General features: G+C 50.9%; 1 protein-coding gene across 1 annotated transcript in view; it reads right to left on the bottom strand.

Moving 5' to 3' along the window:
- Window positions 1-435: 435 nt before the first annotated feature.
- Window positions 436-25,176, bottom strand: part of tmem178bb (transmembrane protein 178Bb) — a 303,969-nt gene continuing 279,228 nt past the window's right edge. The window contains exons 3-4 of the mRNA XM_071331527.1: window positions 12,868-13,005; window positions 436-1,000 (exon numbers count right to left, since the gene is read on the bottom strand). Of these exons, the coding sequence (XP_071187628.1) occupies window positions 750-1,000; window positions 12,868-13,005 (389 nt within the window). The 3' untranslated portion in view covers window positions 436-749. The remainder of the gene's footprint in view (window positions 1,001-12,867; window positions 13,006-25,176) is intronic.

Raw genomic sequence — 25,176 nt, 5'->3', positions numbered from 1 at the left:
AAATACATCAAACGCATGGTTTCCATGGTTTCCATGTGTTTGATCCCATTCCGTTTGCGCCCGTTCAAGCCATTATGATGAGCCGTCCTCCCCTCAGCAGCCTCCACTGCCCCTCGGTAACAATAGAGTTTCAGTTTATTCTCCTTGTTGTGGGTTAGAGGTTAGAGGTCACCAGGATGAGCTCCACTGTCAGACTTAATGTTCCTGCTGAAAAGTGCAATGTCCAATATGTCCCCCCCCCCTGTTGTTGTAACTCCCATCCCTTGTTGTCCATCCGTCTGTCATGGTTCATTACTGAAAGGTTCCTCTCGTTCCCCCAGTAGAGAAGGCCGTTTCATGGTACATCCATTTCAAGCATCACAACATCCGCTCCCCGACTACAAACCCCCCACCCCCCAGCACAACTTCAGATCGACGATTCCATTTGTCTGTCAGTTCATTGTGTTTTTTTTTTAATCTGTTGATTTTCAAGAAACCAGATCATGTTTACACAAACTTTAAACATATTTATACACACACACACAAACATACTTTAAACAGAGAACAAACAAAACATTGTCTTTAAGTCGCCAGGGAAAAGACGGATAGTCGATGATTATTTAAATGAATGCACGGATTTGTCAACTCATTGTTACATTTTGTTTGTTAAATTCTCTTTTCTTATGGCTGTCCTGTGTGGTTAAAGGTGTAGTTAGCTATCTATCTAGGACCTGGACCTCCAGATCCTCTATCCTCCATCCCGGTCCCTCTTAGCAGACTGTCCCGTTCTCCTGCCTCGACTTGGGGCAGGTGGATCGAGGCAGGGGCTGGACGGAGGGAGCCAGGGTGCAGAAGAAACCAGCGATGAGGGTGAGCCCCAGACCTCCCCAGGCGCAGAACATAGACCAGCCGTAGCCATGGCCGATGTCGTCTGGCAGGCCGTACAGATAGCGAGGATAACGGGAGAGCTCAAAGTTGATCCCCGCCACGCAGGTACACAGAGAGATTATACAGAAGGTGCCTGGGGAGGAGAGAGAGAGAGGGAGAAGAGAGAGGGAAGGTAGAGGAGAGGGAGAGAGAGGGAGAAGAGAGAGGGAAGGTAGAGGAGAGGGAGAGAGAGGGAGAAGAGAGAGGGAAGGTAGAGGAGAGAGAGAGAGAAGAGAGAGAGAGAGAGAGAGAGGGAAGGGAGAGAGAGGGGGAGGAGAGAGAGAGAGAGAGAGAGAGAGAGAGAGAGAGAGAGAGAGAGAGAGGGGACGGTAGAGGAGAAGGAGAGAGAGAGAGAGAGAGAGAGACAGGGGGAGAGAGAGAGAGAGAGGGATGAGAGAGAGAGAGAGAGGAAGAGAGAGAGAGAGAGGGAAGGGAGAGAGAGAGGGAGGAGAGAGAGAGAGAGAGAGAGAGGGAAGAGGGAGAGAGAGGGAGGTGGGGAGAGGGTAAGGGTAGCGAGGGAGGGAGAGAGTGGGGGAAGATAAAGGGGAGGGGTAGAGAGAGGGGAGGTGGAGGGAGGGAGGGAGAGAGAGAGAAGAGGTGGGAAGAGAGAGAGAGACAAGGAGAGGGAGGAAGAGAGAGAGAGAGAAGAGGTGGGGGGAGAGAGAGAGAGAGAGAGAGAGAGAGAGGGAGGAGAGAGAGAGAAGAGGTGGGGGGAGAGAGAGAGAGAGAAGAGGTGGGGAGAGAGAGAGAGAGAGAGAGAGAGGGAGAGAGAGAGAGAGAAGAGGTGGGAAGAGAGAGAGAGACAGTTACACTGATGCAATAAGAACGATGTTCATTTGGTGTTTGAGTGTGAAACCGTTTATCAGTAATATAATACAACATCCAATGCATTGCTATCATCATTATTTTGGAGAACCAATTTCTAACACATTCAGACTGTGAACATTTTGTACAAACAGAAAACTGTCCATTGTACAGCATTAAAATACATTACTTTGGACTTTTTTGAGCGGTTTCTCTCTTTTGTGTGTGTAGATTGAGGGTGTAATTTCATCCTGACTCTGTGAGCTGGCTGTGTCCCCAATGGCACCCAACAACCCTGTATAGGACACTACTTCTGACCAGGACCCAATGACACCCAACAACCCTATATAGGACACTACTTCTGACCAGGACCCAATGACACCCAACAACCCTATATAGGACACTACTTCTGACCAGGACCCAACAACCCTGTATAGGACACTACATCTGACCAGGACCCAATGGCACCCAACAACCCTGTATAGGACACTACATCTGACCAGGACCCAACAACCCTGTATAGGACACTACCTCTGACCAGGACCCAACAACCCTGTATAGGACACTACATCTGACCAGGGCCCAATGGCACCCAACAACCCTGTATAGGACACTACTTCTGACCAGGACCCAATGGCACCCAACAACCCTGTATAGGACACTACTTCTGACCAGGACCCAATGGCACCCAACAACCCTGTATAGGACACTACTTCTGACCAGGGACCCAACAACCCTGTATAGGACACTACATCTGACCAGGACCCAACAACCCTGTATAGGACACTACATCTGACCAGGACCCAATGACACCCAACAACCCTGTATAGGACACTACATCTGACTAGGACCCAATGACACCCAACAACCCTGTATAGGACACTACATCTGACCAGGACCCAATGGCACCCAACAACCCTGTATAGGACACTACATCTGACCAGGACCCAATGGCACCCATCAACCCTGTATAGGACACTACATCTGACCAGGGCCCAACAACCCTGTATAGGACACTACATCTGACCAGGGCCCAACAACCCTGTATAGGACACTACTTCTGACCAGGACCCAACAACCCTGTATAGGACACTACATCTGACCAGGACCCAACAACCCTGTATAGGACACTACATCTGACCAGGACCCAATGACACCCAACAACCCTGTATAGGACACTACATCTGACCAGGACCCAATGGCACCCAACAACCCTGTATAGGACACTACATCTGACCAGGACCCAATGGCACCCAACAACCCTGTATAGGACACTACATCTGACCAGGACCCAATGGCACCCAACAACCCTGTATAGGACACTACATCTGACCAGGACCCAATGGCACCCAACAACCCTGTATAGGACACTACTTCTGACCAGGACCCAACAACCCTGTATAGGACACTACATCTGACCAGGACCCAACAACCCTGTATAGGACACTACATCTGACCAGGACCCAATGACACCCAACAACCCTGTATAGGACACTACATCTGACTAGGACCCAATGACACCCAACAACCCTGTATAGGACACTACATCTGACCAGGACCCAATGGCACCCAACAACCCTGTATAGGACACTACATCTGACCAGGACCCAATGGCACCCATCAACCCTGTATAGGACACTACATCTGACCAGGGCCCAACAACCCTGTATAGGACATTACATCTGACCAGGGCCCAACAACCCTGTATAGGACACTACTTCTGACCAGGACCCAACAACCCTGTATAGGACACTACATCTGACCAGGACCCAACAACCCTGTATAGGACACTACATCTGACCAGGACCCAATGACACCCAACAACCCTGTATAGGACACTACATCTGACCAGGACCCAATGGCACCCAACAACCCTGTATAGGACACTACATCTGACCAGGACCCAATGGCACCCAACAACCCTGTATAGGACACTACATCTGACCAGGACCCAATGGCACCCAACAACCCTGTATAGGACACTACTTCTGACCAGGACCCAATGGGTATGTGCAGACCAGCTGGTTGGACATATTCAATCTCTGCCGATCCCAGTCTGCTGTCCCCACTTGCTTCAAGATGGCCACCATTGTTCCTATTCCAAAGAAAGCGAAGGTAACTGAACTAAATGACTATCGCCCCGTAGTACTCACTTCCGTTATCATGAAGTGCTTTGAGAGACTAGTCAAGGATCATATCACCTCCACCCTACCGGACACCCTAGACCCACTCCAATTTGCTTACCGACCCAATAGGTCCACAGACGACGCAATCGCCATCACACTGCACACTGCCCTAACCCATCTGGACAAGAGGAATACCTATGTAAGAATGCTGTTCATTGACTATAGCTAAGCATTCAACATCATAGTACCCTCCAAGCTCATCATTAAGCTCGGGGCCCTGGGTCTGAACCCCTCCCTGTGCAACTGGATCCTGGACGTCAGGAACCCCTCCCTGTGCAACTGGATCTGACGGCCCCCAGGTGGTGAGAGTAGGCAACAACACCACCGCCTCGCTGATCCACAACACAGGGAGTCCCTCAGGGATGTGTGCTTAGTCCCCTCCTGTACTCCCTGTTCACACATGACTGCACCGGCCATGCATGTCTCCAACTCAATTATTAAGTTTTCTGAAGACACAAGAGTGATAGGCCTGATTACCAGCAATGAGGTGAGAGTCCTGGCGGAGTGGTACCAGGAAAATAACCTCAACGTCAACAAAACAGAGGAGCTGATCGTGGAGTACAGGTGACAGCAGAGAGAGCACGCCCCCATCCACATCTACAGGGGCCGCCCCCCATCCACATCTACAGGGGCCGCCCCCCATCCACATCTACAGGGGCCGCCCCCCATCCACATCTACAGGGGCCGCCCCCCATCCACATCTACAGGGCCGCCCCCCATCCACATCTACAGGGCCGCCCCCCATCCACATCTACAGGGCCGCCCCCCCATCCACATCTACAGGGCCGCCCCCCATCCACATCTACAGGGCCGCCCCCCATCCACATCTACAGGGCCGCCCCCATCTACATCTACAGGGCCTCCCACCATCCACATCTACGGGGCCGCCCCCCATCCACATCTACGGGGCCGCCCCCCATCCACATCTACAGTGCCGCCCCCCATCCACATCTACAGGGCCGCCCCCCATCCACATCTACAGGGCCGCCCCCCCATCCACATCTACAGGGCCGCCCCCCATCCACATCTACAGGGCCGCCCCCATCCACATCTACAGGGCCTCCCACCATCCACATCTACAGGGCCTCCCACCATCCACATCTACAGGGCCTCCCCCCATCCACATCTACAGGGCCGCCCCCCATCCACATCTACAGGGCCGCCCCCCATCCACATCTACAGGGCCGCACCCCATCCACATCTACAGGGGCCGCCCCCCATCCACATCGACGGGGCCGCCCCCCCATCCACATCTACGGGGCCCCCCCCATCCTCATCTACAGGGCCTCCCCCCATCCACATCTACAGGGCCGCCCCCCATCCACATCTACAGGGCCCCCCCCCATCCACATCTACAGGGCCGCCCCCATCCACATCTACAGGGCCGCCCCCCATCCTCATCTACAGGGCCGCCCCCCCATCCACATCTACAGGGCCGCCCCCCATCCACATCTACAGGGCCGCCCCCATCCACATCTACAGGGCCGCCCCCCATCCACATCTACAGGGCCTCCCCCCATCCACATCTACAGGGCCTCCCCCCATCCACATCTACAGGGCCGCCCCCCATCCACATCTACAGGGCCTCCCCCCATCCACATCTACAGGGCCGCCCCCCATCCACATCTACAGGGCCTCCCCCCATCCACATCTACAGGGCCGCCCCCCATCCACATCTACAGGGCCGCCCCCCATCCACATCTACAGGGCCGCCCCCCATCCACATCTACAGGGCCTCCCCCCATCCACATCTACAGGGCCGCCCCCATCCACATCTACAGGGCCTCCCCATCCACATCTACAGGGCCGCCCCCCATCCACATCTACAGGGCCGCCCCCCATCCACATCTACAGGGCCTCCCACCATCCACATCTACAGGGCCTCCCCCCATCCTCATCTAAGAAACAGCTACAGCACCTCTTCAACCTCAGGAAGAAACAGCAACAGCACCTCTTCAACCCCAGGAAGAAACAGCAACAGCACCTCTTCAACCTCAGGAAGAAACAGCAACAGCACCTCTTCAATCTCAGGAAGAAACAGCAACAGCACCTCTTCAACCTCAGGAAGCAGAAGACATTTGGCTTGGCCCCCTATGACCCTCACGGACTTCTACAGACGCACCATTGAAAGCATCCTGTCGGGCTGTATCACAGCCTGGTACGGCAACTGGGTTCACACTGCTGGTCTCCAGGACATCTACAACACCCGGTTTTACAGGAAGGCCAAGAAGATCATCAGGAAGGCCAAGAAGATCATCAGGAAGGCCAAGAAGATCATCAGGAAGGCCAAGAAGATCATCAGGAAGGCCAAGAAGATCACCAGGAAGGCCAAGAAGATCATCAGGAAGGCCAAGAAGATCACCAGGAAGGCCAAGAAAATCATCAGGAAGGCCAAGAAGATCATCAGGAAGGCCAAGAAGATCATCAGGAAGGCCAAGAAGATCATCAGGAAGGCCAAGAAAATCATCAGGAAGGCCAAGAAGATCATCAGGAAGGCCAATAAGATCATCAGGAAGGCCAAGAAGATCATCAGGAAGTCAAGAAGATCATCAGGAAGGCCAAGAAGATCATCAGGAAGGCCAAGAATATCATCAGGAAGGCCAAGAAAATCATCAGGAAGGCCAAGAAGATCATCAGGAAGGCCAAGAAAATCATCAGGAAGCCCAAGAAGATCATCAGGAAGGCCAAGAAGATCATCAGGAAGGCCAAGAAAATCATCAGGAAGGCCAAGAAGATCATCAGGAAGGCCAAGAAGATCATCAGGAAGGCCAAGAAGATCATCAGGAAGGCCAAGAAGATCATCAGGAAGGCCAAGAAGATCATCAGGAAGGCCAAGAAGATCATCAGGAAGGCCAAGAAGATCATCAGGAAGGCCAAGAAGATCACCAGGAAGGCCAAGAAGATCATCAGGAAGGCCAAGAAGATCACCAGGAAGGCCAAGAAAATCATCAGGAAGGCCAAGAAGATCATCAGGAAGGCCAAGAAGATCATCAGGAAGGCCAAGAAGATCATCAGGAAGGCCAAGAAGATCATCAGGAAGGCCAAGAAGATCATCAGGAAGGCCAATAAGATCATCAGGAAGGCCAATAAGATCATCAGGAAGTCAAGAAGATCATCAGGAAGGCCAAGAAGATCATCAGGAAGGCCAAGAATATCATCAGGAAGGCCAAGAAAATCATCAGGAAGGCCAAGAAGATCATCAGGAAGGCCAAGAAAATCATCAGGAAGCCCAAGAAGATCATCAGGAAGGCCAAGAAGATCATCAGGAAGGCCAAGAAAATCATCAGGAAGGCCAAGAAGATCATCAGGAAGGCCAAGAAGATCATCAGGAAGGCCAAGAAGATCATCAGGAAGGCCAAGAAAATCATCAGGAAGGCCAAGAAGATCATCAGGAAGGCCAAGAAGATCATCAGGAAGGCCAAGAAAATCACCAGGAAGGCCAAGAAGATCATCGGGAAGGCCAATAAGATCATCAGGAAGGCCAAGAAGATCATCAGGAAGTCAAGAAGATCATCATGAAGTCAAGAAGATCATCAGGAAGGCCAAGAAGATCATCAGGAAGCCCAAGAAGATCATCAGGAAGGCCAAGAAGATCATCAGGAAGGCCAAGAAAATCATCAGGAAGGCCAAGAAGATCATCAGGATGGCCAAGAAGATCATCAGTTAGGACAAGAAGGACCTCAGCCACCCGAGTCACGGCCTGTTCACCCTGCTACCATCTAGAAGGCGGAGACAGGTCAATCAAAGCAGGGACCGAGAGACTGAAAAACAGGCCATCAGACTGTTAAATAGTCACCACTAGCCGGCCTCCCCCCAGTACCCTGCCCTGAACGATAGTCACTGTTACTAGTCTCCCCCCAGTACCTTGAACTATAGTCATTTCTCTGCACTTACGATAACATCAGCAAAACTGTGTTACAGTCAATCAAGTTGAATTTGACCGGGCCATTTGGCCTGCAGACCTGGCCACAGTACCCTGCAGTCTCCCCCCAGTACCCTGCAGACTGCAGACCTGGCCACAGTACCCTGCAGTCTCCCCCCAGTACCCTGCAGTCTCCCCCCAGTACCCTGCAGACCTGGCCACAGTACCCTGCAGTCTCCCCCCAGTACCCTGCAGTCTCCCCCCAGTACCCTGCAGTCTCCCCCCAGTACCCTGCAGTCTCCCCCCAGTACCCTGCAGTCTCCCCCCAGTACCCTGCAGTCTCCCCCCAGTACCCTGCAGTCTCCCCCCAGTACCCTGCAGACTGCAGACTCCCCCCAGTACCCTGCAGACTCCCCCCAGTACCCTGCAGTCTCCCCCAGTACCCTGCAGTCTCCCCCCAGTACCCTGCAGACTCTCCCCCCAGTACCCTGCAGACTCCCCCCAGTACCCTGCAGTCTCCCCCCAGTACCCTGCAGTCTCCCCCCAGTACCCTGCAGTCTCCCCCCAGTACCCTGCAGTCTCCCCCCAGTACCCTGCAGTCTCCCCCAGTACCCTGCAGTCTCCCCCCAGTACCCTGCAGTCTCCCCCCAGTACCCTGCAGTCTCCCCCCAGTACCCTGCAGTCTCCCCCCAGTACCCTGCAGACCTGGTCACAGTACCCTGCAGTCTCCCCCCAGTACCCTGCAGACCTGGTCACAGTACCCTGCAGTCTCCCCCCAGTACCCTGCAGTCTCCCCCCAGTACCCTGCAGTCTCCCCCCAGTACCCTGCAGTCTCCCCCCAGTACCCTGCAGACTGCAGACTCCCCCCAGTACCCTGCAGACTCCCCCCAGTACCCTGCAGACCTGGTCACAGTACCCTGCAGTCTCCCCCCAGTACCCTGCAGTCTCCCCCCAGTACCCTGCAGTCTCCCCCCAGTACCCTGCAGACCTGGTCCCAGTACCCTGCAGTCTGCAGACCTGGTCACAGTACCCTGCAGTCTCCCCCCAGTACCCTGCAGTCTCCCCCCAGTACCCTGCAGTCTCCCCCCAGTACCCTGCAGTCTCCCCCCAGTACCCTGCAGTCTCCCCCCAGTACCCTGCAGTCTCCCCCCAGTACCCTGCAGTCTCCCCCCAGTACCCTGCAGACCTGGTCACAGTAGTCTGACCTGCCTTATTCCCTCTGGTTTTCTAATGTAACCCTCTCTACCTCCCTCCCTCCCTCCCTCCCTCCCTCCCTCCCTCCCTCCCTCCCTCCCTCCCTCCCTCCCTCCCTCCCTCTTTCTCTTTCTCTTTCTCTCTCTCTCTCTACCTCTCTCTCTACCTCTCTCTCTACCTCTCTCTCTACCTCCCTCTCTACCTCTCTCTCTACCTCCCTCCCTCCCTCCCTCCCTCCCTCCCTCTTTCTCTTTCTCTTTCTCTCTCCCTTTCTCTCTCTATGTCTCTCTCCCTCTCCCTTTGCCCCCCCTCTTTCTCTCTCTCACCTTCTGCCGTGCATGACATAATTTATTAGTGTGTGATGTTACCACCACTGTCTCCCTGTGTGTGTGTGTGTGTGTGTGTGTGTGTGTGTGGGGGGGGGGGGGGCATAGAGAAGGCAGGCTGTTAATCAGAGTCACCAGCACTACCAGCACAGTAACCCCCCCCCCCCCCCCCCCCCCCCCCGAGCTGATGCTATTATCTTTCACAGTAATCCCCCCCTGAGCTGATGCTATTATCTTTCACAGTAACCCCCCCCTGAACTGATGCTATTATCTTTCACAGTAACCCCCCCCCCCTGAGCTGATGCTATTATCTTTCACAGTAATCCCCCCCCCCTGAGCTGATGCTAATATCTTTCACAGTAACCCCCCCCCCCCCTGAGCTGATGCTATTATCTTTCACAGTAACCCCCCCCCCTGAGCTGATGCTATTATCTTTCACAGTAACCCCCCCTGAGCTGATGCTAATATCTTTCACAGTAACCCCCCTGAACTGATGCTATTCTCTTTCACAGTAACCCCCCCCCTGAGCTGATGCTGTTATCTTTCACAGTAACCCCCCCTGTATAGAGTCAGTGTGTGGTGAATCAGTGTGTATAGAATCAGTGTGTGTAGAGTCAGTGTGTATAGAGTCAGTGTGTATAGAGTCAGTGTGTATAGAGTCAGTGTGTATAGAGTCAGTGTGTATAGAGTCAGTGTGTGTAGAGTCAGTGTGTATAGAGTCAGTGTGTGTAGAGTCAGTGTGTATAGAGTCAGTGTGTGTAGAGTCAGTGTGTGTAGAGTCAGTGTGTGTAGAGTCAGTGTGTGTAGAGTCAGTGTGTGTAGAGTCAGTGTGTGTAGAGTCAGTGTATGGAGTCAGTGTGTATAGAGTCAGTGTGTGTAGAGTCAGTGTGTGTAGAGTCAGTGTGTATGGAGTCAGTGTGTGTAGAGTCAGTGTGTATAGAGTCAGTGTGTATAGAGTCAGTGTGTATAGAGTCAGTGTGTATGTGTGTAAATAAGAATACAATACAAGGGTCAACTCAGATATTTTGTTAGCAATTTAGTTAGCCATTTAGTTAGCTATTTAGTTAGCCATTTCGTTAGCTATTTGGTTTGGGGATAGAGCTGTTCAGGAGCCTGTTGGTGTCAGACTTGATGCACCAGTACCGCTTGCCATGCAGAAGCAGAGAGAACAGTCTATGGCTTAGGAGGCTGGAGTCTTTAACGGCGGTGATATTGCCATACCAAGTCAAGATGCTCTCAATGGTACAGCTATAGAACTGTTTGACGATCTGAGGGCCCGTGCCAAACCTTTTCAACCTCCCGAGGGGGAAGAAGAGGCGCTGTCGGACTTTCTTCACGACTGTGTGAGTGTGTGTGGACCATTTGAAGTTCTTAGTGATTTGGACAGTGGGGAACTTAAAGCTCTGGACCTGCTCCAGTGCAGCCCGGTCAATGACGTGCTCGCCCCCATCCACACTGGGGACTACTTCCTGTAGTCCACCACACCGGGGACTACTTCCTATAGTCCACCACACGGGGGACTACTTCCTGTAGTCCACCACACTGGGGACTACTTCCTGTAGTCCACCACACTGGGGACTACTTCCTATAGTCCACCACACGGGGGACTACTTCCTGTAGTCCACCACACTGGGGACTACTTCCTGTAGTCCACCACACTGGTGACTACTTCCTGTAGTCCACCAAACTGGGGACTACTTCCTGTAGTCCACCACACTGGGGACTACTTCCTATAGTCCACCACACTGGGGACTACTTCCTGTAGTCCAACACACTGGGGACTACTTCCTATAGTCCACCACACTGGGGACTACTTCCTGTAGTCCACCACACTGGGGACTACTTCCTGTAGTCCACCACACGGGGGACTACTTCCTGTAGTCCACCACACTGGGGACTACTTCCTGCAAACCTCCTCCCTGTAGGCTGTCTCATCGTCACCGGTGATCAGGTCACTGACCTCCTCCCTGTAGGCCGTCTCATCGGTGATCAGGTCACTGACCTCCTCCCTGTAGGCCGTCTCACCGGTGATCAGGTCACTGACCTCCTCCCTGTAGGCCGTCTCACCGGTGATCAGGTCACTGCCCTCCTCCCTGTAGGCCGTCTCATCGTCACCGGTGATCAGGTCACTGACCTCCTCCCTGTAGGCCGTCTCACCGGTGATCAGGTCACTGCCCTCCTCCCTGTAGGCCGTCTCATCATCACCGGTGATCAGGTCACTGACCTCCTCCCTGTAGGCCGTCTCACCGGTGATCAGGTCACTGACCTCCTCCCTGTAGGCCGTCTCACCGGTGATCAGGTCACTGCCCTCCTCCCTGTAGGCCGTCTCACCGGTGATCAGGTCACTGACCTCCCCCCTGTAGGCCGTCTCACCGGTGATCAGGTCACTGACCTCCTCCCTGTAGGCCGCCTCATCGTCACCGGTGATCAGGTCACTGACCTCCTCCCTGTAGGCCGTCTCATCGGTGATCAGGTCACTGCCCTCCTCCCTGTAGGCCGTCTCATCGTCACCGGTGATCAGGTCACTGCCCTCCTCCCTGTAGGCCGTCTCACCATCACCGGTGATCAGGTCACTGACCTCCTCCCTGTAGGCCGTCTCACCATCACCGGTGATCAGGTCACTGGCCTCCCCCCTGTAGGCCGTCTCACCGGTGATCAGGTCACTGACCTCCTCCCTGTAGGCCGTCTCACCGGTGATCAGGTCACTGACCTCCTCCCTGTAGGCCGTCTCATCGTCACCGGTGATCAGGTCACTGACCTCCTCCCTGTAGGCCGTCTCACCGGTGATCAGGTCACTGACCTCCTCCCTGTCCTACCACTGTTGTGTCGTCAGCAAACTTGATGATGGTGTTGGAGTCGTGCGCAGCCACACAGTCGTGGGTGAACAGGGAGTACAGGACTAAGCACACACCCCTGTGTCGAGGATCAGCGTGGCGGATGTGTTGTTACCTAACCTTACCACCTGGGGGCAGCACCGTCAGGAAGTCCAGGATCCAGTTGCAGAGGGAGGTGTTTAGTCCCAGGGTCCTTAGCTTAGTGATGACAATGGTGTTGAACGCTGAGCTGTAGTCTATGAGTTGTAGTCACCTAGCTGTTGATGGGATTCTCTTTCACAGTAACGACCTGAGCTGGGGGTCAATATTGTATCAAAAACCCTTAGTCCTCTAACTGTTGATAAACAATCAGTCTGGAAGTTAAGATTACATAATCTATTCAAGTTTGATGTAACTAGTGATTGTGATTTATTTATTTTAATCAGTTAATAAGAACAAATTCTTATTTTCAATGACGGCCTACCGGGGAACAGTGGGTTAACTGCCTTGTTCAGGGGCAGAACGACAGATTTTTACCTTGTCAGCTCGGGGATTTGAACATGCAACCTTTCGGTTACCTGCCACCCCGGATTGATTAACAATCCTACGGACCAGTTCACCTGATCACCAGGATTTAGGACCCCAATACAAACTATCTTATGAACGTGTTATTTCTTTTTAAATTTAAAAGCATCCTTTGTAATTTTTCTTAAAGAAGAAGTGTTTGGTGAATCCGGGGCCTTGAATGAGATACAGTATCTGTGTTGTCCTCTTACCTCCCATGAGGAACAGTAATCCTGCCACGTACTGCATCAGTCCTCTATCCCAGCAGCATCCCAGAACACCTATCACCCAGCCAAACAGAATGATGGCTACAGCCATGCCCATGAAGCCTGCTGTCATCCGCCGCAGGTCTGGAGAGACAGGAGAGATACAGGGTTAGCATGGTTACAACACACACACTGTAGTCCACGTTCTGACACACACACTGTAGTCCACGTTCAGACACACACACTGTAGTCCACGTTCTGCCACACACTGTAGTCCACGTTCTGACACACTGTAGTCCACGTTCTGACACACACACTGTAGTCCACATTCAGACACACACTGTAGTCCACGTTCTGCCACACACTGTAGTCCACGTTCAGACACACACTGTAGTCCACGTTCAGACACACACTGTAGTCCACGTTCAGACACACACTGTAGTCCACGTTCAGACACACACTGTAGTCCACGTTCTGACACACACTGTAGTCCACGTTCAGACACACACACTGTAGTCCACGTTCTGCACACACACTGTAGTCCACGTTCTGACACACACACTGTAGTCCACGTTCAGACACACACACTGTAGTCCACGTTCAGACACACACAGTAGTCCACGTTCTGACACACACTGTAGTCCACGTTCAGACACACACTGTAGTCCACGTTCTGCCACACACTGTAGTCCACGTTCAGACACACACTGTAGTCCACGTTCAGACACACACTGTAGTCCACGTTCAGACACACACTGTAGTCCACGTTCAGACACACACTGTAGTCCACGTTCTGCCACACACTGTAGTCCACGTTCAGACACACACTGTAGTCCACGTTCAGACACACACTGTAGTCCACGTTCAGACACACACTGTAGTCCACGTTCAGACACACACTGTAGTCCACGTTCTGACACACACACTGTAGTCCACGTTCAGACACACACTGTAGTCCACGTTCTGACACACACTGTAGTCCACGTTCAGACACACACTGTAGTCCACGTTCAGAGACACACTGTAGTCCACGTTCAGACACACACTGTAGTCCACGTTCAGACACACACTGTAGTCCACGTTCAGACACACACTGTAGTCCACGTTCAGACACACACTGTAGTCCACGTTCAGACACACACTGTAGTCCACGTTCAGACACACACTGTAGTCCACGTTCTGACACACTGTAGTCCACGTTCTGACACACACACTGTAGTCCACGTTCAGACACACACTGTAGTCCACGTTCTGACACACACTGTAGTCCACGTTCTGCCACACTGTAGTCCACGTTCAGACACACACTGTAGTCCACGTTCAGACACACACTGTAGTCCACGTTCAGACACACACTGTAGTCCACGTTCAGACACACACACTGTAGTCCACGTTCTGACACACACACTGTAGTCCACGTTCTGACACACACTGTAGTCCACGTTCTGACACACACTGTAGTCCACGTTCTGACACACACACACTGTAGTCCACGTTCAGACACACTGTAGTCCACGTTCTGACACACACTGTAGTCCACGTTCTGACACACACTGTAGTCCATGTTCAGATACACACTGTAGTCCACGTTCTGACACACACACTGTAGTCCACGTTCTGACACACACTGTAGTCCACGTTCAGACACACACTGTAGTCCACGTTCTGACACACACACTGTAGTCCACGTTCAGACACACACACTGTAGTCCACGTTCTGACACACACTGTAGTCCACGTTCTGCCACACACACTGTAGTCCATGTTCAGACACACACTGTAGTCCACGTTCTGCCACACACACTGTAGTCCATGTTCAGACACACACTGTAGTCCACGTTCTGACACACACTGTAGTCCACGTTCAGACACACACTGTAGTCCACGTTCAGACACACACTGTAGTCCACGTTCTGACACACACACTGTAGTCCATGTTCAGACACACACTGTAGTCCACGTTCTGACACACACACTGTAGTCCACGTTCTGCCACACACTGTAGTCCACGTTCAGACACACACACTGTAGTCCACGTTCTGACACACACACTGTAGTCCACGTTCTGACACACACATTCAGCTACTGGAACTGTTTTAACCTCTGACCCTGTCAGGAATCCTGTCATTCAGCTACTGGAACTGTCTTAACCTCTGACCCTGTCAGGAAGCCTGTCATTCAGCCATTGGAACTGTCTTAACCTCTGACCCTGTCAGGAATCCTGTCATTCAGCTACTGGAACTGTCTTAACCTCTGACCCTGTCAGGAAGCCTGTCATTCAGCCATTGGAACTGTCTTAAACTCTGACCCTGTCAGGGAGCCTGTCATTCAGCTTCTGGAACTGTCTTAACCTCTGACCCTGTCAGGAAGCCTGTCATTCAGCTACTGGAACTGTCTTAACCTCTGACCCTGTCAGGAAGCCTGTCATTCAGCTACTGGAACTGTCTTAACCTCTGACCCTGTCAGGAAGCCTGTCATTCAGCTACTGGAACTGTTTTAACCTCTGACCCTGTCAGGAAGCCTGTCATTCAGCTTCTGGAACTGTCTTAACCTCTGACCCTGTCAGGAAGCCTGTCATTCAGCCATTGGAACTGTCTTAACCTCTGACCCTGTCAGGAAGCCTGTCATTCAGCTACTGGAACTGTCCCAACGTAACTGTCCTAACCCCTAACTCTGTGAACAGACTACTGACGACACAGCAGAGACAGAAGATCAACTGTAGCGTCTACAGAAGACAAATATAGGAATCTGTAATGTTGCTCGGATCAGTCTCCTGACATGTTGACCTCACTTCCTTATAGCGTATGACCTCGAGTTTGTCTATACTATTTCTGGAAAACACCTTCAACATCCACCGAGCTCCCGCTGGTGTGTGCGAGTCCGTGTGCATGTTTTTACGGGCTGAGGAAGAGTGATGTGGGGAGAGGACCGTAGAACCTTGACGGGCAAGCACCAACGCCCTCTAGGTAATCTGTCCCACAGTCCCACAGGGCTCATAAATCCTCTACCTTTCAACACTCCCAGCATGCACCTCACCTCCCCTGTCTGCCATACCTGCCCCAGAGCAGAACAAATAGAGAGAGACAGAGAGAGAGAGAGAGACAGAGGGAGAGAGAGACAGAGGGAGAGAGAGAGAGAGAGAGAGAGAGAGAGAGAGAGAGAGAGAGAGAGAGAGAGAGAGAGGAGAGAGAGAGAGAGAGAGAGAGAGAGAGAGAGAGAGAGAGAGAGAGAGAGAGAGAGAGAGAGAGAGAGAGAGAGAGAGAGAGAGAGAGAGAGAGAGAGAGAGAGAGAGAGAGAGAGAGAGAGAGAGAGAGAGAGAGAGAGAGAAGGGGAGAGATAGAAGGGGAGAGATAGATAGAGGTGTGTATGTAAATGATGCAGGTGCAGATATCATCCTCTCATCAGGAGAGACATTATCCATGTACACAATGATTCACCTTCTGCTGCTTCCTGCTTCCCCAGATACACCAGACCTGCTTCTGACACAGAGGAGTGTTGCTGCTAATTGCAGACATGTTTGGTGTGTGTGTGTGTGCCATAGCCAGAGATCAGCTTACTACCACTGCCGGCACCATTTCAATCTTTAACAGAGGGGGTACAGGTTAATACCCTCCCGGGCCAGACCACCTCCTCCTTTGATCTTTAACAGAGGGGGTACAGGTTAATACCCTCCCGGGCCAGACCATCACCTCCTTTGATCTATAACAGAGGGGGGTACAGGTTAATACCCTCCCGGGCCAGACCATCACCTCCTTTGATCTTTAACAGAGGGGGTACAGGTTAATACCCTCCCGGGCCAGACCAACTCCTCCTTTGATCTTTAACAGAGGGGGTACAGGTTAATACCCTCCCGGGCCAGACCTCCTCCTCCTTTGATCTTTAACAGAGAGGGTACAGGTTATTACCCTCCTGGGCCAGACCAACACCTCCTTTGATCTTTAACAGAGGGGGTACAGGTTAATACCCTCCCGGGCCAGACCATCACCTCCTTTGATCTTTAACAGAGGGGGTACAGGTTAATACCCTCCCGGGCCAGACCACCTCCTCCTTTGATCTTTAACAGAGGGGGTACAGGTTATTACCCTCCCGGGCCAGACCCCCTCCTCCTTTGATCTTTAACAGAGGGGGTGCAGGTTAATACCCTCCCGGGCCAGACCCCCTCCTCCTTTGATCTTTAACAGAGGGGGTACAGGTTAATACCCTCCCGGGCCAGACCACCTCCTCCTTTGATCTTTAACAGAGGGGGTACAGGTTATTACCCTCCCGGGCCAGACCACCTCCTCCTTTGATCTTTAACAGAGGGGGTACAGGTTATTACCCTCCCGGGCCAGACCTCCTCCTTTGATCTATAACAGAGGGGGTACAGGTTAATACCCTCCCGGGCCAGACCCCCTCCTCCTTTGATCTATAACAGAGGGGGTACAGGTTAATACCCTCCCGGGCCAGACCTCCTCCTTTGATCTATAACAGAGGGGCTACAGGTTAATACCCTCCCGGGCCAGACCACCTCCTCCTTTGATCTTTAACAGAGGGGGTACAGGTTAATACCCTCCCGGGCCATGCCAACTCCACCTTTGATCTTTAACAGAGGGGGTACAGGTTAATACCCTCCCGGGCCATGCCACCTCCTCCTTTGATCTATAACAGAGGGGGGTACAGGTTAATACCCTCCCGGGCCAGACCTCCTCCTCCTTTGATCTATAACAGAGGGGGTACAGGTTAATACCCTCCCGGGCCAGACCACCTCCTCCTTTGATCTATAACAGAGGGGGGTACAGGTTAATACCCTCCCGGGCCAGACCTCCTCCTCCTTTGATCTATAACAGAGGGGGTACAGGTTAATACCCTCCCGGGCCATGCCACCTCCTCCTTTGATCTATAACAGAGGGGGGTACAGGTTAATACCCTCCCGGGCCAGACCTCCTCCTCCTTTGATCTATAACAGAGGGGGTACAGGTTAATACCCTCCCGGGCCAGACCATCACCTCCTTTGATCTATAACAGAGGGGGTACAGGTTAATACCCTCCCGGGCCAGACCCCCTCCTCCTTTGATCTTTAACAGAGGGGGTGCAGGTTAATACCCTCCCGGGCCAGACCATCACCTCCTATGATCTTTAACAGAGGGGGGTACAGGTTAATACCCTCCCGGGCCATGTGCCACCAAAGCCAGAGATCTGTCGTGATGTCACCATGCCACAGTGCCAGCGTTGCGTGCTAAGCGCTCGTGGCGGGGGATGGCAGATGGGACGAGGGAGATTGTTTATTGGGGGGATAGAGAGAGGAGGGGGTTTTTTTTGTCAGAGGAGGGGAGGAAGAGATTAGTTGTTTTTTTTGTGCAGATTGAGAATCGCTGACTGAGGATACGTCCTAAATGGCACCCTATTCCCTATGTAAGATCCCATAGGGCTCTGGTCACAAGTAGTGCACTATGTAGGGAATAGGGTATAAGGTGCCATTTGGAATGCGATCACATACGGACTCTGCTGCCCTCAGAACCTCTCCTCGTCTTGTCAAGGAGCAGGGGGCCGGTTGGCTGCTGCTGCCGTGGCGATGGGCCCGTCGGGTGGGGTAATAGAGCTTCATTTCATTATGGGATGTCAAACGCCACTAGGGGAAAGAAACCACGGAGAGGAGAAATCTAATTACTACTGATAGCAGGAGGGATGGACAGGAGGGATGGACAGGAGGGATGGACAGTGGTGGTCGCTGGGATGGAGGCAGTGAGAAATGGCTGGGATGGAGTCTCCTCTCCTCTCCTCTCCTCTCCTCTCCTCTCCTCTCCTCTCCTCTCCTCTCCTCTCCTCTCCTCTCCTCTCCCCTCCTCTCCTCTCCTCTCCTCTCCTCTCCTCTCCTCTCCTCTCCTCTCCTCTCCTCTCCTCTCCTCTCCTCTCCTCTCCTCTCCTCTCCTCTCCTCTCCTCTCCTCTCCTCTCCTCTCCTCTCCTCTCCTCTCCTCTCCTCTCCTCTCCCCTCCCCTCGTTTCCCCTCTCTACATTAGAAGACGATGACATATGCCCCTTTCATTTAGAGACAGCTTTTAACATATGCCCTGTGGTTGGTGGCTGTAGTGTCTGTGTAGTGTGATGTTTTCCTGCTGCCTGACAGTAATCCCCAGGGTATAGTGGACATATGGGTGATTTACAGGCCGGCAGTAGGCTGGCCGCCCCGCTGTCCCTCTAGGATCAGCCACGCAGGACCCACAGGGAGTAGGGCATTGGGACAGAGAGAGAGGACTGAAAGGACAGAGTAATAGGACAGAGGGAGGACTGAAAGTTTCCTAGTCAGTGGACAGTAGAGGGCACATCTGTCAGTGGGGGACAGGGGACAAGGGGTCAACAGAGGCAGGACTGACAGTTTCCTAGTCAGTGGACAGTAGAGGGCACATCTGTCAGTGGGGGACAGGGGACAAGGGGTCAACAGAGGCAGGACTGACAGTTTCCTAGTCAGAAGACAGTAGAGGGCACATCTGTCAGTGGGGGACAGGGGACAAAGGGTCAACAGAGGGAGGACTGACAGTTTCCTAGTCAGTGGACAGTAGAGGGCACATCTGTCCCTGGGGGACAGGGGACAAAGGGTCAACAGAGGGAGGACTGACAGTTTCCTAGTCAGTGGACAGTAGAGGGCACATCTGTCCCTGGGGGACAGGGGACAAAGGGTCAACAGAGGGAGGACTGACAGTTTCCTAGTCAGTGGACAGTAGAGGGCACATCTGTCCCTGGGGGACAGGGGACAAGGGGTCAACAGAGGGAGGACTGACAGTTTCCTAGTCAGTGGACAGTAGAGGGCACATCTGTCCCTGGGGGACAGGGGACAAGGGGTCAACAGAGGGAGGACTGACAGTTTCCTAGTCAGTTGACAGTAGAGGGCACATCTGTCCCTGGGGGACAGGGGACAAAGGATCAACAGCGACTGTCGGATGCAAGGTACAGAAAGAATAGTCGTGAAAAACAAAAGGTTTCCTCTTCGAAGAAGACCTTCTAGTCAAAACATTTAACTTAATAAAACAACTGGAGAATCAGTTTCCTGTTTCTGTTTTCTGATGACGTAGAGGGTCCGTGAGGTCACCAGAGGGGCAGTGTTGGAGCACCAAGCTGTCAATCAACTCTCCCTGCCAATGACCTCGTCCGTGAGGTCACCAGAGAAGCCAGAGGGCGGGGACCCCAAGCTGTCAATCAGACAGACACAGAAGGTGACACCACGGCGGGACAGACGTCCACATAGGACTGTTACCGTGACTACTGACACCCATCAGCTGTCCGTCAGCGTCTTCACAGTGTCAGAGGATCGGTTACGTGACAGCGGCGCGTGCGTCAACGTCCCGTGACCGTCGCTACGACAACAGACGGGATGTCACCGGAGAGCAGTTATCCTCCGAACGTACTAAAGGTTATGGAGGAAGTGCAGCTAACATCATGTACATCTGTTTCCACACAGAAATACAGAGATGATCGTCAGCATGGCCATCATCAGAGGAGTTAAATAGAGATGATTTAACATGGAGGTGGTGGTTCATCTGGACCCACTATTGAGGAAGTCGACTAAACATTCTATTGTTTCTACATCTACCTCCCCCCCTCTCAACAAACAACGTTTGAAATGTACTAAACATTCTATTATTTCTACATCTACCTCCCCCCCTCTCTCAACAAGCAACGTTTGAAATGTACTAAACATTCTATTATTTCTACATCTACCTCCCCCCTCTCTCAACAAGCAACGTTTGAAATGTACTAAACATTCTATTATTTCTACATCTACCTCCCCCCTCTCTCAACAAGCAACGTTTGAAATGTACTAAACATTCTATTATTTCTACTTCTACCTCCCCCCCTCTCAACAAGCAACGTTTGAAATGTACTAAACATTCTATTATTTCTACTTCTACCTCCCCCTCTCTCAACAAGCAACGTTTGAAATGTATTCTACCTTCTTGTGGCTTTGAGTCTCTAGTGACTCTTGTCAAGGATTATTTTTTAATTTTAAACAAACTTGATAACTTGAACGCCCGGCTCTCTAGGGCCCTTTTAAAATGTTTCGAGGGCGTCACCATTAGGTAAAAGATAATACTTTTTGGAATGGTAATTGGTTTGCGTGCCCTGCTGAAGGACCCTATCATGTGGAATAGGTGGTTAGAGTTGGTTGGTCCCCAGTGGTGGTGAGTATACCGGTAGTTAACCACAGACTGATGGTTATGTATCTGGTTGTGCATATTTTGATCATCATTATCAATCGCTAGAATAGCTGACATTAGCGATCTAGCTAGCTACCTAGCTAGCTGGCTAACGTTGGCCTACCTCAGTACAACTTGCATTTGGCTTGGAAAACACAAAAAAACATTTCAAAAGAAGGAAAAATAATTAGTAGGAAAACCTTTTGTCATGATTGTGATGATGCCAGATTGACTTTAGATGCAGTATAAACGTTAGCCAGCTAACTAAGATTGAGGGGACCACCATATTTTAGCTAGCTGACATTAGCGATCTATCTTGAGTTGCAATCTACTGCAGAGATAGCCTACATCCTAACCAACCTGCCCTCCAAATACACCTCGGCTGTCTTCAACCAGGATCTCAGTGATCACTGCCTCATTGCCTGCATCCGTAATGGGTCTGTGGTCAAACGACCACCCCTCATCACTGTCAAACGCTCCCTAAAACACTTCAGTGAGCAGGCCTTTCTAATCGACCTGGCCCGGGTATCCTGGAAGGATATTGACCTCATTACGTCAGTAGAGGATGCCTGGTTATTCTTTAAAAGTGCCTTCCTCTCCATCTTAAATAAGCATGCCCCAATCAAAAAATGTTCAACCAGGAACAGATATAGCCTTTGGTTCACTCCAGACCTGACTGCCCTTGACCAGCACAAAAACATCCTGTGGCATTCTGCATTAGCATCGAATAGCCCCTGTGATATGCATCTTTTCAGGGAAGTCAGGAACAAATATACACAGGCAGTTAGGAAAGCTAAGGTTAGCTTTTTAAAACAGAAATTTGCATCCTGTAGCACAAACTCAAAAACGTTCTGGGACACTAAAGTCCATGGAGAATAAGAGCACCTCCTCCCAGCTGCCCACTGCACTGAGGCTAGGAAACACTGTCACCACCGATAAATCCACGATAATTGAACATTTCGATAAGCATTTTTCTACGGCTGGCCATGCTTTCCACCTGGCTACCCCAACCCCGGTCAACAGCCCTGTACCCCCCACAGCAACTTGCCCAAGCCTCGCCCATTTCTCCTTCACCCAAATCCAGTCAGCTGATGTTCTGAAAGAGCTGCAAAATCTGGACCACTACAAATTAGCTGGGTTAGACAATCTGGACCCTCTCGTTCTAAAATTATCCACCGAAATTATTGCAACCCCTATTACTAGCCTGTTCAACCTCTCTTTCGGAACGTCTGAGATCCCCAGAGACTGGAAAGCTGCCGCGGTCATCCCCCTCTTCAAAGGGGGAGACACTCTAGACCCAAACTGCTACAGACCTATATCTATCCTACCTTGCCTTTCTAAGGTCTTCGAAAGCCAAGTTAACAAACAGATCACCGACCATTTCGAATCCCACCATACCTTCTTCGCTATGCAATCTGGTTTCTGAGCTGGTCATGGGTGCACCTCGGCCATGCTCAAGATCCTAAACAATATCATAACCGCCATCGATAAAAGACAATACTGTGCAGCTGTATTCATCGACCTGGCCAAGGCTTTTGACTCTGTCAATCACCACATTCTTTTCGGCAGACTCAACAGCCTTGGTTCTCAAATGACTGCCTCGCTTCATATTCGTCGCCAAACCCACTGCCTCCAGGTCATCTATAAGTCTTTGCTCGGTAAAGCCCCGCCTTATCTCAGCTCACTGGTCACCATAGCAGCACCCACCCGTAGCACGCGCTCCAGCAGGTATATTTCACTGGTCACCCCCAAAGCCAATTCCTACTTCGGCCGCCTTTCCTTCTAGTTCTCTGCTGCCAATGACTGGAACGAACTACAAAAATCACTGAAGTTTGAGACTCATATCTCCCTCACTAGCTTTAAGCACCAGCTGTCAGAGCAGCTCACAGATCACTGCACCTGTACATAGCCCATCTGTAAATAGCCCATCCAACTACCTCATACCCATACTGTTATTTATTTGATTTATTTTGCTCCTTTGCACCCCAGTATCTCTACTTGCACACTCATCTTCTGCACATCTATCACTCCAGTGTTTAATTGCTATATTGTAATTATTTCGCCACTATGGCCTATTCATTGCCTTACTTCCATTATCCTACCTCATTTGCACACACTGTATATATACTTTTTCTACTGTATTATTGACTGTATGTTTGTTTATTCCATGTGTAACTCTGTGTTGTTGTTTGTGTCGCACTGCTTTACTTTATCTTGGCCAGGTCGCAGTTGTAAATGAGAACTTGTTCTCAACTAGCCTACCTGGTTAAATAAAAGTGAAATAAAAAAATATATATAAAAAGATATATAGCTAGCTACTTAGGTAGCTGGCTAACGTTAGCCTACCTAAATACAACTCGGAGTTGGCTTGGAAAAATGTCAAAAGAAGGCGAAACCTTTGTAGTGAAACGCCATCATGAGACCTCTGATAGGGATCTGAGTTACTGAGGACACAGACTGCTTCAACAACAACAGCTAATGTGTATTTTGTAAAATGTGAAAAAATTTATAAAACAACACCTGGCTTGATAAACTAGTAGGCTAATTCCCCAGCCAAGCAGATACAACTAGCGTAGTAAACTAGTAGGCTAATTCCCTAACCAAGCAGATACAACTAGCATAGTAAACTAGTAGGCTAATTCCCCAGCCAAGCAGATACAACTAGCATAGTAAACTAATAGGCTAATTCCCTAACCAAGCAGATACAACTAGCATAGTAAACTAGTAGGCTAATTCCCTAACCAAGCAGATACAACTAGCGTAGTAAACTAGTAGGCTAATTCCCTAACCAAGCAGATACAACTAGCATAGTAAACTAGTAGGCTAATTCCCCAGCCAAGCAGATACAACTAGCGTAGTAAACTAGTAGGCTAATTCCCCAACCAAGCAGATACAACTAGCATAGTAAACTAATAGGCTAATTCCCTAACCAAGCAGATACAACTAGCGTAGTAAACTAATAGGCTAATTACAGAAGGTAACCCATTCGTTACTTTGATACGTTTGATAATCCAAAATGTGAAACATAATTTATGTAAACTGACATTAATTGGAGAGTACTGTACTCTGTGTAGTAATATGTTATTGGGGAGTACGGTACTCTGTAGTAAGATGTTATTGAGGAGTACAGTACTCTGTAGTAAGATGTTATTGAGGAGTACAGTACTCTGTAGTAATATGTTATTGAGGAGTACGGTACTTTGTAGTAAGATGTTCTTGAGGAGTACAGTACTCTGTAGTAAGATGTTATTGAGGAGTACAGTACTCTGTTGTAAGATGTTATTGAGGAGTACAGTACTCTGTAGTAATATGTTATTGGGGAGTGCAGTACTCTGTACTAATATGTTCTTGGGGAGTACTGTACTTTGTAGTAAGATGTTCTTGAGGAGTACAGTACTCTGTAGTAAGATGTTATTGAGGAGTACAGTACTCTGTAGTAAGATGTTATTGAGGAGTACAGTACTCTGTAGTAAGATGTTATTGAGGAGTACAGTACTCTGTAGTAATATGTTCTTGGGGAGTACTGTACTCTGTAGTAAGATGTTCTTGAGGAGTACAGTACTCTGTAGTAAGATGTTATTGAGGAGTACAGTACTCTGTAGTAAGATGTTCTTGGGGAGTACAGTACTCTGTAGTAAGATGTTATTGAGGAGTACAGTACTCTGTGTAGTAAGATGTTCTTGGGGAGTACAGTACTCTGTAGTACGATGTTATTGGGGAGTACTGTACTCTGCCATTTCCCTTGTCAAGCCATGATCCTAATTCCTATTCTTCTGGAGTAGCAAAATATACTAATAAAATAGTTTTAATCAATCGTGAGGGTTGACTAGTTTTATGAAGCTGAGGATTCTGGGATAGTGCTGATGGTGGAACTCTGTGACAGCTAATCAGTCAGTGGTGGGCGGCGAGCACGCCGTGACATCATTAAAGTGTCCGTTTAGCATGACGCCCGTCTAATGGCAGTCGTTTCCGTCTAGCCGCCGCGGGCACCGCTCGGCTGTTTCCCGGGTGATAAAACGCACACGCACACGCACACACACACACACACACACACACACCACACACCACACACCACACACCACACACACCACACACACACACACACAAACAAACAAGCTGCCTGTGTGATAAAAGAAGACAGGCGAC

Source organism: Salvelinus alpinus, chromosome 11 (genome assembly GCF_045679555.1).
Source record: "Salvelinus alpinus chromosome 11, SLU_Salpinus.1, whole genome shotgun sequence".
In the NCBI taxonomy this organism is placed as follows: domain Eukaryota; kingdom Metazoa; phylum Chordata; class Actinopteri; order Salmoniformes; family Salmonidae; genus Salvelinus; species Salvelinus alpinus.
The sequence above is the reverse complement of the archived record's forward strand: the minus strand, read 5'-3'. Positions and strand labels throughout refer to the sequence as shown.